The 15,853-nt window shown below is 38.7% G+C and overlaps 1 protein-coding gene across 1 annotated transcript in view; it reads left to right on the top strand.

Annotated features, from left to right (window-relative positions):
• Positions 1-15,853, top strand: part of CNGB3 (cyclic nucleotide gated channel subunit beta 3) — a gene marked incomplete at both ends in the record, with an annotated part of 169,663 nt that overhangs the window by 18,822 nt on the left and 134,988 nt on the right. Inside the window, one exon of the mRNA XM_080938559.1 lies at positions 8,409-8,535. Within this exon, the coding sequence (XP_080794685.1) occupies positions 8,409-8,535 (127 nt within the window). The remainder of the gene's footprint in view (positions 1-8,408; positions 8,536-15,853) is intronic.

Consider the following 15,853-nt stretch of genomic DNA (forward strand, 5'->3'; position numbering starts at 1 on the left):
TGTCGCAGAATCACTGTCATTTTAGAAGGGTGTGAAAATGACCCTGGAAAATATGCCCAGGTGCTAGGATCTACTGAGGAGTAAGTCAAAATGGGATGGAGATAATTGTAAAGGTCTTATTGATGAAAATAAGTCATGTATTTGTTACCAGCATAAGGCCATACTGAAAAGGCACATGTGCAGATGAGGTGGTTTACTGGTTATCAGTGCTTGCTGCTCTTCCAGAGGATGCAAGTTCAGTTTCCAGTATCCATATCAGACTCACCAATACCTGTAACTCTAGCTCCAAGGGATCCGAAGCTCCCTTCTGCCTCTATAGGCACCCGCACACTTGTGGCATACAGTCACAAAGACACACATACACATAACAAAATAAAAATACGTCTTCAGTTAAAAAAATGATATATACAAGTCATGATGTTTTCCCAGTTCTGCCTGGTTGAGCTTTTTAAACTCATGATCTATTTTAAACATATTTTTTCTTTTAAACAGGGTGTTTCTACAAAGATATGAATACCTCATAGCCACTATTTGGCCCATCTTCTATGAGAAGCCCATGATAACTATAGGTCCTGTGTGTGTGTGTGTGTGTGTGTGTGTGTGTCAGTGTGTATGAATGTGAGAAAGGATAGGCTACCACATTTTAGATACCTAGAATAAAATGGCATTGCATTGAGATAAAAGGGGAAAATATCATCCTTTTGTTGGATAAAGAAAAACAGTAAAATTCGTAATATTCTTGTTTCTAATAGAATAGTATTCCACTGTGTAAATGAACCACATCTTCTGGTCATTATGAACATGGTGAACAAATGTCCTTGTACTCTAGTGGTGTGTCTCTTGTGTGTGTGCCCAGGAGTGGTGTCGCTGGGTCTTCAGGTAGAACTAATTCTAATTTTCATGAAGTGCCAGTCTGATTTCCAGAGTGGTTGTACAAGTTTGCACTCACACCAGCAATGGAGGAGTGTTCCTTTTTCTCCGTTTTTGATCCTAAACATTCTGATTTGTGTAAGATGGCATCTCAGGGTCGTTTTGGTTTGCATTTCCCTGATGACAAAGAATGTTGAACTTTTGTTTAAGTGTTTCTGGGTCCGGGTGGGAAAGGACACACCTAATCCTGCAGAGAGTCCATGCCCTGGAGAAAGGGAATGCTTAGGGGACACCTCTTAGAGGCCAAGGGGTGAAAACTCTAGATGGGAGGATGGGGAAGGAGCAACTATTGGGATATAAATAAATTAGATAACTAATAAAAATGTATAGTTGAAAACACATAAAAATAAAGTTACCCTCCCCCCAAAGGAAAATGCTAAAACAGAAGATGCCCTGATACAAGCACACAGGAGGCACAGATCCTTCTTCTGTGTTTCTATGGAAGCAATCACATGGCACAAGAAGGGCTGTGCTTTTACTCTGGAAGCTATTGGCTAGTGATAGACTAATTAGCATTCCATACACTTGTGCCAGGACCAAGAGAACGCTGCTCTGCAGTTTGGGGGAAGACTTTAGACATGTTTCAGTGTTTCATGGGGAAGATGGCCCTTATGCAGACTTCAACGTTGTAATTACACTGGTACACTCCTTAGTACTCCAAACAGTGTAAACACTTAAAGGAGTCCATTTAAACATAATGAGAATATGTTCAGTACCATGTTTTCTATCTTGTACAAAAGTACTTTAAAGCCAGGAGGAAAGTAGTCCCCTGGGGAAAGCCGGGAGTTCAGGCTTTCTTAGCCACAAACTTTTTAAAAACAATGAACAGTGACTAAATTTTTACTCCTGAAATGTATTTCTAAGGGCATATGGTACTGAAAGGTTTTTAAGGACTTGTTGAAATTTTCATGTTAAATAAAGGTCTTGTATAATGAAAACTTTTACACTGTGATTTCTCCTGATTTATCAACTTTATATGTCTAAATTTCCAATATTAAGTTGGTTTGCTTCTTTTCATTTGTTTTTACCTCTTGGTGAAAATAGATTCTTTTCTCAAGTAGCATGTGCTGATTATATTTTCCCCTACCTCTAATTCTCCCCATCCCTTCCATCTCCCCAGCCATCCAAATCCACCTCCTCTCTATCTTTTATTAGAAAAGAACAGGCTTCTAAGAGATAACAACAAGTCATAAAAAATAAAATATAAGACTAAAGCCATCCTATGGGGGTTGGATGAGGAACAGCAACAGAAGGAAAAAAGCTCAAGAGAAGGAAAGTAAGAGAATCAGAGACTCACCTGCTCGCACACTCGGCAATGCCATAAAAGTATTAAACTGAAAAATGTAATACATACACATAGGACCTGGTGAAGACCTGTACCAACCCTAGGCTTACTGCTCCAGTTTCACGGAGTTGACAAGAGATTTGCTTAGGTGATTTAGAGGCCCTTAGTTTTTTAGTGTCTTCCATGTCTTCTGGCTCTTCCACTCTTTCTGGCCCCTCTTCTAAAGTGTTCCCTGAACTTGGAGGAGAGAGATTTGATGGAGACATCTCATTTAAAACTATATGTTCTCTGAGTATAAGCACTGAGCAGAAACAAGGCATTTCTCTATGAGTATAGCAGAATATCACTACTATTTCTTAAGACCAGTAGTACTTGGCTTTACCTTTTATATCTGGGCTACCTATTCTCTGAGTCTTTTGGCCACCCAATTAGTATCAAAAATGGATTTTATCTTGTGCAGTAGGCCTTAAGACAAATCAGACATTTTTATTTGCAAGAACATTGTACCACCACTGCCCTGGCATGTCTGGCCGGGATCATTCTACTGTAGGTTCTTAGCTACTGTCTTGGTAGCCTGAAGAGTACCTTCCTATACCAAATATACTAAGAGGTAGGATCTATGCAGGGACCAGCTCTACTTCTTCATGTTCAGTAAGTTGTATAGGCATTATATTCAGCAATGAAGCCTTACTGTCAGCTTGTGGAGAGCAACCTATTGTCTTGGCTACAGTTTGGGTTATTCCGAGAGTTTCATAGGACAACTTTGGTTAAGAAGTCAATTGTAGATAGAGGCTGAGCAACTGGCGACTTCCGGACGCAGAGCGGAGCCTGGCCTACCTGCCAGGCTGAACGGTGGCTCATAGAGGCTGAGCAACTGGTGAGTGGGAGACCAAGACTGCAGGGGAGCAGAGGGATCTCTGCAGAGTGCACACGGAAAGTGCACACCATACCTTGCCCTGCCCTGCCCCGCCCTATCCAGCGATTAGGAACAGAAAATTAGAACTTCTGTTTCCAACCAGAGGCGACTTCCGGACGCAGAGCAGAGCCTGGCCTACCTGCCAGGCAGAACGGCGGCTCATAGAGGCTGAGCAACTGCAATTGGGAACAGAAAATTAGAACTTATGTTTCCACCCGGAGGTGACTTCCGGACGCAGAGCAGAGCCTGGCCTACCTGCCAGGCAGAACGGCGGCTAATAGAGGCTGAGCAACTGCAATTGGGAACAGAAAATTAGAACTTCTGTTTCCACCCGGAGGCGACTTCCGGACGCAGAGTGGAGCCTGGCCTACCTGCCACGCAGATCAGCGGCTCATAGAGGCTGAGCAACTGGTGGGTGGGAGACCTGGGCTGGAGGGGAGCAGAAAGATCTCTGTGGAGTACACAAGGAAAGTGCACCCCCTGCCTTGCCCTGCCCTGCCCTGCCTGATCCAGCAAACAGAAACAGAACGCTGGAACTTCTGCTCACACCCGACGACTCTGAGGCATAAAACAGGGCTCAACCCATCTGACACCTCAACCAGTGGAGAACCAGGGACACAGACCAGATACAAGGGAAAGGTAAGAACATATCACTGACAACAAAATGGCAAGAGGAAAGAGAAAGAGTATATCCCAAGGGAACAAAGACAATCTAGCAACACCAGAGCCCAGTTCTCCCATAACAGCAAACATCGGAACTCCAAACACTCCAGAAAAAGAAGACACAGACCTGAAATCATGCCTCAAGACGCTGATAGAGTTACTTAAACAAGAAAGAAAGGAAAAGCAAAAAAATTCAGAAGCTTTTAAAGAAGAAACAAGAAAAACACTCAAAGAACTCAAAGAACTAGAGGAAAACAGAACCAAAGAAATAAAGGAATGGAAGAGGGAAATTAAAACAGAGATTGACACAATAAAGAAAACACTAAAAGAGATGACCCTAGAGTCAGAACACCAAAAAAAGAAATCAGGAGTCACAGAAGCAAGCATTTCCAATAGATTACAAGAGATCGAAGAGAGAATCTCGGGGGGCAGAAGACAACATTGCAAACATAGACAAAACAGCCAGAGAAGATGCAAAAAACAAAAAGCTCCTAACCCAAAATGTCCAGGAAATCCAAGAGACAATGAGAAGACCGAACCTAAGGATAATAGGAATAGAAGAGAGAGAAGAGTATCAACTAAGGGGCACAGTAAATATCTTCAACAAAATCATAGAAGAAAACTTCTCTACCCTCAAGAATGAGATGACCACGAGCATAAAAGAAGCCTTCAGAACTCCAAATAGGTTGGACCAGAAAAGAAATACCTCCCGACACATAATAGTAAAAACATCAAGCGCCCAAAGTAAAGAAAGAATACTAAAAGCAGTAAGGGGAAAAGGTCAGGTAACATATAAAGGCAGACCAATCAGACTCACACCCGATTTCTCAACAGAGACTATGAAAGTTAGAAGAGTCTGGACAGACATCATGCACTCCTTAAGAGAGCACAAGTGCCAGCCCAAGCTGCTATACCCAGCAAAACTATCAATCACCATCGATGGAGTGACGAAGATATTTCAAGACAAATCAAAATTCACACAATATCTGACCACAAACCCAGCACTACAACGAATTATAGGTGGAAAACCCAATACAATGAGGGAAAATACAGCCTAGTAAGAACAAGAAAACTCCTAAACAAGAAAACTAAAAGAAGAAAAAACACAGACACAACTCAACCCAAAAAAGCAATAATAGCAGGAAACAGAAACAACTATTCCTTGATATCTATTAACATAAATGGTCTCAACTCCCCAATAAAGAGACATAGACTATCCGACTGGATACATAAACAAAATCCAGCCTTTTGCTGCATACAGGAAACTCATCTCAGAGACAAAGACAGACACTATCTCAGAGTAAAAGGGTGGGAAAAAAACTTCCAAGCAAACAGCTCCAAGAAGCAAGCTGGAGTGGCTATTCTAATATCGAATAAAGTAAATTTCCAACCAAAAGTTATCAAAAAAGATAAGGAAGGACACTTTTTACTCATTACTGGGGAAATCTGTCAGGAGGAACTCTCAATCCTTAACATATATGACATGATAGTGTACTTGAGTGACCCCATAAATTCCACCAGAGAACTCCTACAGCTGATAAACAAGTTCAGCAAAGTGGCTGGATACAAAATTAACTCAAACAAATCAGTAGCCTTCCTGTACTCAAAGGACAAACATGTGGAGAAAGAAATTAGGGAAAACGTACCCTTCACAATCGTTACAAAAACTATGAAATACCTTGGTGTGACTCTAACTAAGCAAGTGAAGGACCTGTATGACAAGAACTTCAAACCACTAAAGAAAGAAATTGAGGAGGACCTCAGAAAATGGAAAGATCTCCCATGGTCATGGATTGGAAAAATCAACATCTTAAAAATGGCCATCCTACCAAAAGCAATCTACAGATTCAATGCAATCCCCATCAAAATTCCAACCCAGTTCTTCATGGAATTGGAAAGATCAATGTGCAACTTCATATGGAATAACAAAAGACCTTGAATAGCGAAATCCATTCTCAACAACAAAAAAACATCTGCAGGAATCACTGTCCCTGACCTCAAGCTATATTACAAGGCAATTGTGCTGAAAACTGCATGGTACTTGTACAGAAATAGGCTTGTGGATCAATGGAATAGAATAGAAGATCCAGAAATGAGCCCTCATGTATATGGTCACCTGATTTTTGACAAAGGAGCAGTAAACATTCAATGGAAAAAGGACAGCCTATTCAACAAATGGTGCTGGTCCAACTGGCACTCAGCATGCAAAAGAACGAAAATAGACCCGTTCTTATCTCCTTGTACAAAGCTCAAGTGTAAGATCAAAGCTCAAGATCAAAGATCTCCACATTAAACCAGATACACTGAAACTATTAGATGAGAAAGTAGGGAAAACCTTAGAACACATAGGCACAGAAGAAAATTTCCTGAACAAAACACCAATGGCTCAAGCTCTAAGGTCAAAGATTAACAAATGGCACTTAATGAGATTGCAAAGTTTCTGTAAGGCTAAAGACATCTTCAAGAAAACAAAACAACAACCAACAGAATGGGAAAAGATCTTTACCAACACCACATCAGATAGAGGCCTAATATCCAAGGTTTACAAGGAACTCAAAAAGCTAGACACCAGAGAATCAAATAACCCTATTAAAAAATGGGGTACAGAGCTAAACAAAACGTTCTCAGTTGAGGAACACCGAATGGCCGAGAAACACCTGAGGAAGTGCTCGACATCCTTAGCCATCAGGGAAATGCAAATCAAAACAACCCTGAGATTCCACCTCACACCAGTCAGATTGGCCAAGATCCAAAACTCAGATGACAGCAGATGCTGGCGAGGCTGCGGAGAAAGAGGAACACTTCTCCACTGTTGGTGGGGTTGCAAGCTAATACAACCACTCTGGAAATCTGTCTGGTGATACCTCAGAAAATTGGATATAGTACTACCTGAAGACCCAGCTATTTTACTTCTGGACATATACCCCAGAGACACTTTAACACACAACAAAGATATATGCACCACAATGTTCATAGCGGCTCTATTTATAATAGCCAGAAGCTGGAAGGAACCCAGATGTCCTTCAGAAGATGAATGGATACAAAAATTGTGTTACATATACACAATGGAATACTACTCAGCCACCAGAAACAATGACTTAACCAAATTCTTAAGAAAATGGCTGCATCTAGAGAATATCATCCTGAGTGAGATAACCCAGTCACAAAAGAACAGTCATAATATGCAGTCACTGATAGTGGGATGCTAACCCCAGAGGCTTGCACTCCCCCAGAAACAACTCACAGACTGTATGAAGTCCAAGAAATAAAGAAAACAAAAAAATATACATATATTTACAAAACAAGAAGACTTTGACTATTTCCATGTTGTGTTTTGTTTTGCATGTACTTTACACTTATTGCAACTATTAGGTTTTCAATGCATACTGTCAAGCCCTTGAAAAAAATCAAGTACTGACTAAAAAAGTATATTCACATGGTTTTATGTAAAAATTATTTCAATGTCTGAAAAAACAGTACTGACAAAAATGTATAATTTTAAGCAAAAAATGCTTAAAATCTGTACATTTATCTTTGTTTTGTAAAATAAAGTCGTTTAAAAAAAAAAAACAAGAAACTAAAAAAAAAAATTCAATTGTATGTAACCCAGTTGCAGTACTGGAAGCTTCATTTGGTGACAAGAGATGGCCAGTGAGAACACCGCTATCCCTGTTATTTGGAGACATCTTCAGGACCACCTTCCTAATTTTTGGGCCTTTCCACTGCACTAGGTTTCCATACCACCTGTCAAGTACCCATTAATTCTAGCTGTCCCTCCCTGGATTGCCTACCTCAACCCTATCCCCCTATACCCATTGTTCCTGATCCTAGCAGGACAATGAAATTGATAATTTGGTCTTGTTTTAAATTTCCTAAGTTTAACTGCTTAAAAGTAAATTGGATACTGTGGATAATAATTACTCAAATACATACTTTTTTCTTTTTATCTTTTTAAAATTTTTAATGTTCACTTATTTACTTTCTATAAAATATTCTCTATAAGTGAAATATATAACAACGAGATGGTTATTCTCTAATCAAATAGCAATTCTTAATCTTCATTAGAAACTATGCTTATAAGTCTGATGGAGAACTATTTTTGCATTGAAAATAAAGCTGCTATGTACTAGTCGTTGGTGTCATTTGTATAGAAAGGACTCCATCCAAAGCTACAAATAATCAAATCAAACAGGCAAATTTGATTTCATAGTTAGAGTGTGGATTCTAAACTCATATCACGGAGATAAAATGGCTGCCTTTTTCACTTTGCTGAATATATCGTGCATTAATTGTAGTCATAAATTGTAGTCATAAGTTAATTGTAGAATACTACAAGAAAACCAGCAATCCCTTTTTGATGCTGAGAATTCATCCTGTAGTTTGTTAGCATTATGAGGCAAATATACAACTTGAAATTTTTATCATGTAATTAACAAACTTTCAGTATCCTTTTTCTTGGTCTGACAGCATCTCCAAGTTAGTCCTCCTATATGAGGAGTTCTCCTGGAAGATTTTCCTGGAAGAGATTCAGAAATTTTGTAGATTGTGTTTCCAAACAAAACTGTGTCAAGAGAAGTGTGTGTTTTTCTATTTAGTGTCATTTCTTTGCCCTAGATAACGGCACTGGGGAAAACTCCCTCAGAGATTTCACCACAAATCCTGACCCTGAATGCCCAGCAGAACTCAGCGGAACAATGACAGAGACGGAGCAAACTAGGACTAGGAAAGAAAAGCCAGTCAGGTAAGAACATGAAACATATAGCAAAGGTTGGAGACTTCAAACAGTTAAGGGTGTGGGGAGTTAATTTCTATTTCCCTCCAGAGTTAAGCAAAAGATTAACAAGCAATCCACAGAAGAATCTTAGCCAGAAGACTGGACCCAAAAAAAAAATTGCTTAATTTAGCAGTTCATCCTATGTTTTTGACCAGCCATGGATACTAATTAATGTCCAGGCAGCCACTGGCTGAACAACAAATCCCATTCACACAAACACTGCAGCTACATGTGTGAGTCCCTGTATCATCATGGAAACAGCCCACATACTTACGAGACATGTTTTTAGGACAATTTTCAAAGCAAATGAAGAAATCCCTATTTCGACTCTGTAAACATTATAATATTCCAGAAGACAAATTATGGTTTTCTTTCATAGAGAAAGAGCTACATAATAAACAAAGACAGTTAGAGAAGCAGTCAATCGATCAGCCACTGAAGCTTTATAAATGCTGCACATAAAATGACTTGAAATATCACAAAGAGATGCCAAACTAAATGTAAATCTATGAATTCACACAAACACACACACACACACACACACACACACACACACACACAGGGGAGGAGGGAACAAGGGGAAGAAGCTGGGAACATGTTCATTTTACTCTATGCTATGGTGTTACATGCCTGCTGACAGTATTTGACTTGCTTCGCTATGGTTAAAGTAATGGCAATGGGTATATGAAACAAGAAAAACACAAACTTCTTCTGTAACAGGCAAGAAGAATTGGTATTTAAGAGGAAATAAAAATAATCTTTATTTCCCACCCCCTCAGTACTCAACTTTTCTTCTGTGCTCACTGCCCCAGGGCTTTGTTGAACCATCTACTGTTCATCTTTATGATTATCTATGATCCTGAGTCCTGACTGAACCCTGAATTATGGTGACTGAACAATAAATGCTAGAGAATGTACTGTAGGTGAGCACAAACTTGGCTGTACATGAATATAAACACAAGCTCAATCTCTCACACACAAACCAACACTAAAGCAAAATCTAAAATATCATGTTAGCAGGGAAAAGATGCTAAATTCTGAGTTAAGGGTAAGATTTTACCACAAAGTATACACATATTTATGCTAGTTATATAATTATTGATGTTTATATGAGGCTTTTTTATTGCCATTAGTGGCCCACCCCCTTATCTTCACCCTGCAATAAGCAACCCAGGGCACAGAAAGGTTAATTAGTTTTCTATGGTGAGTCAGCTCAGAATAAAATTACCTTAAAGAAGACATGAATTCCTGAGTGGTAATTTTTTTTTCTTCTCACCAAACACTCTCCTCTTTAATCAGCAGCTTAACCTCTGAACTTTCCTTTTTAGCATTTATTTTAACATATTTAAGCTTTATCAATAAGCTGTGGTAACAGTAGAGGAATTTTAATGCAGCAACATGGCTGCTCTGGCAAGGAATCCCACGCAAAGGCCTCCCGGGTCTTTGTGACCAGGTTGGAATGACACACCTTTAATCTCAAACAATGAAAGTAAAGTTAGTTTGTAGAAGGAAGCATTCACGTAGGAAGTGATATTTAATTGAGGGGCAGACAAAGTGACAAACCAGAGAAAGATTTGACAGAATGAGTCACAGATAGCATGTGCCCACCTCTCATAAGAACATACAGCAAAGAGAGGCTGCTTAAGAGCAATGCAGAGTGAGTCAAGAGTAGAGGGCAGGCAGTTTTGTTGAGTTCACGCAATGCAGTGGAGTTCAATTGAGCTCAGTTGGGTGCAGTTTGGTACAGCTCAGTTGAATGCAGTTACGTTCAGTTGAGTTCATGATGTTCAAATCAGTTCTTGTAGTCAGTGCAGTTCAGTTTGTGGAATTCAGAGACTATTTTCCCAAGCAGAGCAATTCAGTGAGAAACCAAAAGAAGACAGATTGAGTAAGTCAGCTCTTGGAAGACAAGATTGTACAAGGTTAAAAGCTTCAAGTCATAGGTCTAAGGATAGTTGTAACAGAGAAAGAAGTGCTCTGGGTGTATCCTAAGCTATATACTTGCACAGCTTGAGTTCAGTTCTCAGCTCAGCCCTCCCTCTGTGGAAATATATGTGATATTTGCAAGTAGCAAGTTCTCAAAAGGATATATTTAATTCCATGCTGGTTTTTTTCTGCTCATACAACTGTCTCTTCTTCTGTCAGCCCTATCAAACTTCTTCCCTCAAAAATTTCCTCAAATACCATCATACCCTTGTGTCTCTGGAGGACCTTGCCTGACCTTTCTAATGAGGTCACACTCACCAACATGAGATCTCTTCCATAGTACATATTTCTGCATATGTTCATGTGATTATCTGAACTTATCAGTCTTCTCCTCCTCTTCCTCCTCTTTTTCCTCCTCCTCCTTTTCCTTTTCCTTTTTTTTCCTCATCCTCTTCCTCCCCTTCCTTCATGCTTCATGAAGCTAAGAACAGTATCCTCAGTACTTAGCTCAATGGCAGGCACAATATGAATAAATTAATCAGTAAATAAACACAAGCATCCTGAATTCATTTCTCCAGAATGCCTACATATTCAAAAGTGTATCGCTCATCAGAAGGAGTAGGCTAAATATGAACAACACTCAAGATTTCCCAATCATCTACAGCATCTTTGAAAAAAGGAAGCATGACCAGCATCTCACAAAGGTCTGGAGGGAGCAGTGCTGTTCTCAAAGGGCTCAGTTCTTTACTCTTTACTAGACTTTTAGTCAGCCTAACTATTCTGAACTAACAAAACTGTTTAATTCTAGATGACTTCTTTTCTGTCTTTCTGACAGCTTAGGTAGCAATACAGCTTGGGAATTATTAGCAAGCTACAAACTATATCCAAGCCAACAAAATGCTTCTGCTTCCTTAGGGACTGGCAATCATATATTTTCTTACTACTAAGGAAAATTAAAGCATGCACTACAGGATGCTCCGGTGACATACTTGGTTAAAGCTAAGGGAACTAGTGTGATGCTACCTGGGGGTTACAGAAGTTCTGTTACCCTTGTAAGAACCACTGCTACCTAACTAGAATCCTGTGGAGTACTGTCTTTCATATCATTACACAGCATCAAAGATAGCTATTGAAGGGAAACATTATTGCATTATATTCCCAGTGAATCAAGATTCTTTTGGTACCTGCAATAAACACAAAACAGTATCTTCAGCTTGAGCAATGTAAGGTTTAAAAGGTTCTTCCTAGTTGAAAAACATTAAGGGTTTAGTTGATTGTAGGCTAAAGTAGATATGTGAATGCCTAGTCCTTGCCTCCGATTTTTATGTTTGGAGAAAATATACTATTAATAAAATCTAAATGTATATTTTTATTGGAAGGCTATTCACATAATTTTCTGGCTTAAACCTTGAGCCAAAAAGAGGTTATTGGGTCTGAAAAAGTTAACAGGTATTTGGGGATATTGTGTGAAATAAATTTGAAATTTCCCTGCAAAAATTGCAGGGTGATATTACTGGTTGCATATTGATTTCTGTTATGTGCAGAAGATGGAAAGAGAAAGATATTGAGAAAACATGAACATAGACACTGCCCCCTGCATCAATCACCAGAATAGAACCAACAACATAGATGGGAAAAGTTATTAAGGATTGTCTCAAAAACTAATAAAAGCTGAAAAGACCCAGTCTTTATAGTCAGCAACCAGATAACCTGAACCCAACCATGTAGTTCTAGTCCAAGGGAGAGTCAGGTAAGTTCCACTGTAAAAGTAACAAGCACAAGACTCAAAAAGTCAATTTGCAGCGTCCTGTGAGAAGACAAGAAGAGACAAATATTCAAGCTCAAAATGTGAGGCTCTAGAGACCTTCCACTGGTTCTGTAACCCAGTGCTATTGGGAGAGGCAATTTTCTGTGCTGGGTCTTAAGATATCCTTGTACTTTTCATCCAAAACATACCAATAATGCTTTTCCATGCATCAAGGTCCCCATGGCCCTGTCAAGTAGATATATAATGTAAATTCTCTCGCATTATCTCCATTCCATTTATAATATATAAAGAAATTGAAACTACACAGAAGCTTGTTTTTCTGATCCTAACATAAGGATCTTCTCACGACTTTGCATTCTTCTTGTATTGCTAAGCTCATGCTTACTCAAAACTCTTGGACATAAAATTCACATTCATTTGAGCATGCAGACTAATGATCTTTATCTGTCAGAGAGAGAACTGCAAAGATAGCTATTCAAAAAAAGTAAGCATTCAGAGAACAAAATAATCCATTTTGCTTGTTCTCAAATACTGTTTTGTAAAAATGAAAATGTGTATGTGTGTATGTGTGAATTTAAACACAGTATGTCTGCTTTGTAAGTTATATAAACAGAAAAGACATGATAGTATTAATTATATAAATTTGATTTTCATAAACAAAAACATTACTATGATATTTCTAACTTATCTTGCATATAATCTTAAGGGTAGCCAACATTCATTTTATATCTAAAGTAGTAATTTATCTCAAATATATGTCATCCAAGAAAGAAATTTTTTTTAAAGATAGCTCAGTACTGCATGTCCACATTTCTGATTGGAATCTATCTGTATTAAAGTAGCATTCAGATATCTTCCCCCTTTTTTATATCATTTCATGGCATTTTCTAAATTGTCCATTTGAGGAAATTCTCTGTAAATCTTCCTTCAAAAAACATCAACCAATTTGTTATCCTGTCAGAGAATCATTTAGCTTCCGAAAGACAGAGGGTTCACCCTAGGAAGGCCCATTGAAGCTGTTTGTCCATTACCAAGAAATAAAAAAGGGTCTGTTTCTAGCGTTCTATCTCAGCACAGCCTTATTTTTTAATATAAAAAAAAAGGTGCAGTTTGACGGACACTAATGAATGCCAAGCAAAAGATGTGTTTTGCCTGGAAATGTCAAATAGCTACATCTGAAAGAATAGCCAGAGCTGGGTGTTGATAGGTTAAGTGGCTAAATAGCAAACAGGGAAGTGAGTAAAGCGTTCACTGCCTGAGCCAGGGTGGGGCTGCTACAGCCTGACTTCTCCAGCACAGGATGCTGCCTTCTCTACTACCCAGGATGCTGAGAAGGAAGGTTATTTCTATGAATAGCCTGCTCTGTTCATAATCGCAATCAGTCTCTATTTGGGTGGCTTTAAACGAAGCAATCATTTCACAGCAGGAACAATGAGAGGAGAGGAGAATTCAGAATCTCATCAGCACTCATAAACACTGATGTTTATTGTTCTGTAACTAGCAGAAGCAAGAATCGCTGCGGGAAAGATGCTTTAACAATCCATATGTGACTTTATCGCTGAAATGGAAAAGGAATGTCAGCTATCAAGTTTACAAAAAAAAAAAAAAAAAAAAAGAATTCGTAGTATAATGATTTGTAAGCTTGTGATTTTAAAAAAATAAATAAATGAACAAACAAACAAACATGGGGAAACCAGCCCTGCGTTCACTAGTCTAGTTTTAGAAATTATTGTGAAAATTATGTGCTATCACCTTTAGTACTAAATTAAAACTTCCTTCTATGGTAAACACTGCTTTTGTGATTAATTATTAAAAAACACTTAGGAGTGGTTGTAGTAGCATATGCTTGTAATCCCAACATCGTGCAATAGAGGCAGAAGGAGCCACAGTTGGGGAATACCCTTTGCAATACAGCAATTTTAAGGCCAGCCTGGATACATGAGTTGTTTCACCAAAAACAACTGAGTGAGAAGTGAAACACTCTGAACAACAGAGTACTAATCTATTCTCAATAACGACCATAGTCTTCTCTTACTATCTACATGACATTAAATATCTGTGAACAAAATTCTTCAGAGATAATATAATTTAAATCACTTGCTATAATATACTTTTATGACAGCTAAACTGGTAAAAAAAAAAAAAACGACATGGATGCAATTTTTTTAAAAATTGAGGTTTGTTCTTGTAATGTTTGTCCAGTAAAGGCATGTTTTCCTGGTGTATGGGAATGCCAAGGTGCTGAGGTAGATAGTGTGGTTGTAAGAGGGAGCACCTTCATGGTAGCAAGGGGAAAGAGATGGGGAATAGAAGTTGGGAAGGGGATAACATTTGAAATGTACATACAGAGAATATTCAATAAAAAATGCAAAAAAAAAACACCAAAAAAATTCCAAGACACATAATCACAATGAATATTGTGATTGATAATCAAAAAAAAAATTACTAAATGAAGCCTGGAGAGTTGGCTCAACAGTTAGGAGCTCATGGTACTCTTACATGGGACTCATAATGGGTAGATCAAAAACTGGTGTAAAGTCCAGCCCAGGAAACCCAGTGATCTCTTCTGACTTCATGGGCCACTGCAGACACATGCACAAACCCACGTATGAAGACATGAACAACCTAAACTCCTGCAAATGTGACATTAGAACCAGAACCTGGTTAATGAAAATGATAAAATTATCAGGTGGCATATAAAATAAGTGTATTTAAAGTCCCAGGATGGGGTGGTAACCAAGGGGGCACCCCATTCTCTGAAGAGAAGGGGGGCTAGCAATGTGATGAGAGAATTCCCAGGGTGAGTTTGGGAAGAGAAGAGGCGGGAGAGCTCTGACACAGTAATATAAAATGAATAAAAATAAATTATTTTACAAAAAAGAAATCAAGGGATGGTTGAAAATAAAACAAAAGTAGAAACTAATGAGTGTAATTATTTTCTCAAAAGAATGAAGCAGAATTTCTATAATGAAAATACAGTCAGTGAACTTGTAACAGAAACGACTACACAGGTGAAGAATCGGTACAGTGGGTGATGGGTCTGAAACAAGGGGCACAGTGAGAGAAAACACAACATGCACAGAGTCAGAATTTCACAAGACAAATGCCAAGAGAGGAAACAAATAACTCCCTTGGTAAAAGGAACTGTGAGACGTGGAGCCTCAGATAAATGCGGATCAATGAAAATAAATTTACCTTAAGTGCGTTCTAGTGAAACCAGAAAGTGCAAGAGACAAAAATAAGATCTTTAAGCTAAGCCGGAAGTAAGTATAAGTTAAGTATTTGATTCAGAGAATGGCATGATTCAGATTTCAGGATCCAGGTTAAAACTCTATACCTGGGGAAATTGTTTTTCAACAATAAAGGAGAAGCTTGGTCAACAAGGAGAACTGTGAACGAAAACCCTAGAAAGATCAGACTGAGTAACTATTACAACTATCTAACCAATAGGAAGTCTTCCATGTAGATCAGATGCTAATCAGATTCTCCTGATAATTGCCCCATCGCCCAGCCTCTGTCTAGCATTTCAGCCCTCTTGGGCCGCTCTGACAACATCCTAATGCCAGTAGGAAACACTTACAGAAAAAAATA

The sequence above is a fragment of the Micromys minutus genome (genome assembly GCF_963924665.1).
Source record: "Micromys minutus genome assembly, chromosome: 26".
Classification (NCBI taxonomy): domain Eukaryota; kingdom Metazoa; phylum Chordata; class Mammalia; order Rodentia; family Muridae; genus Micromys; species Micromys minutus.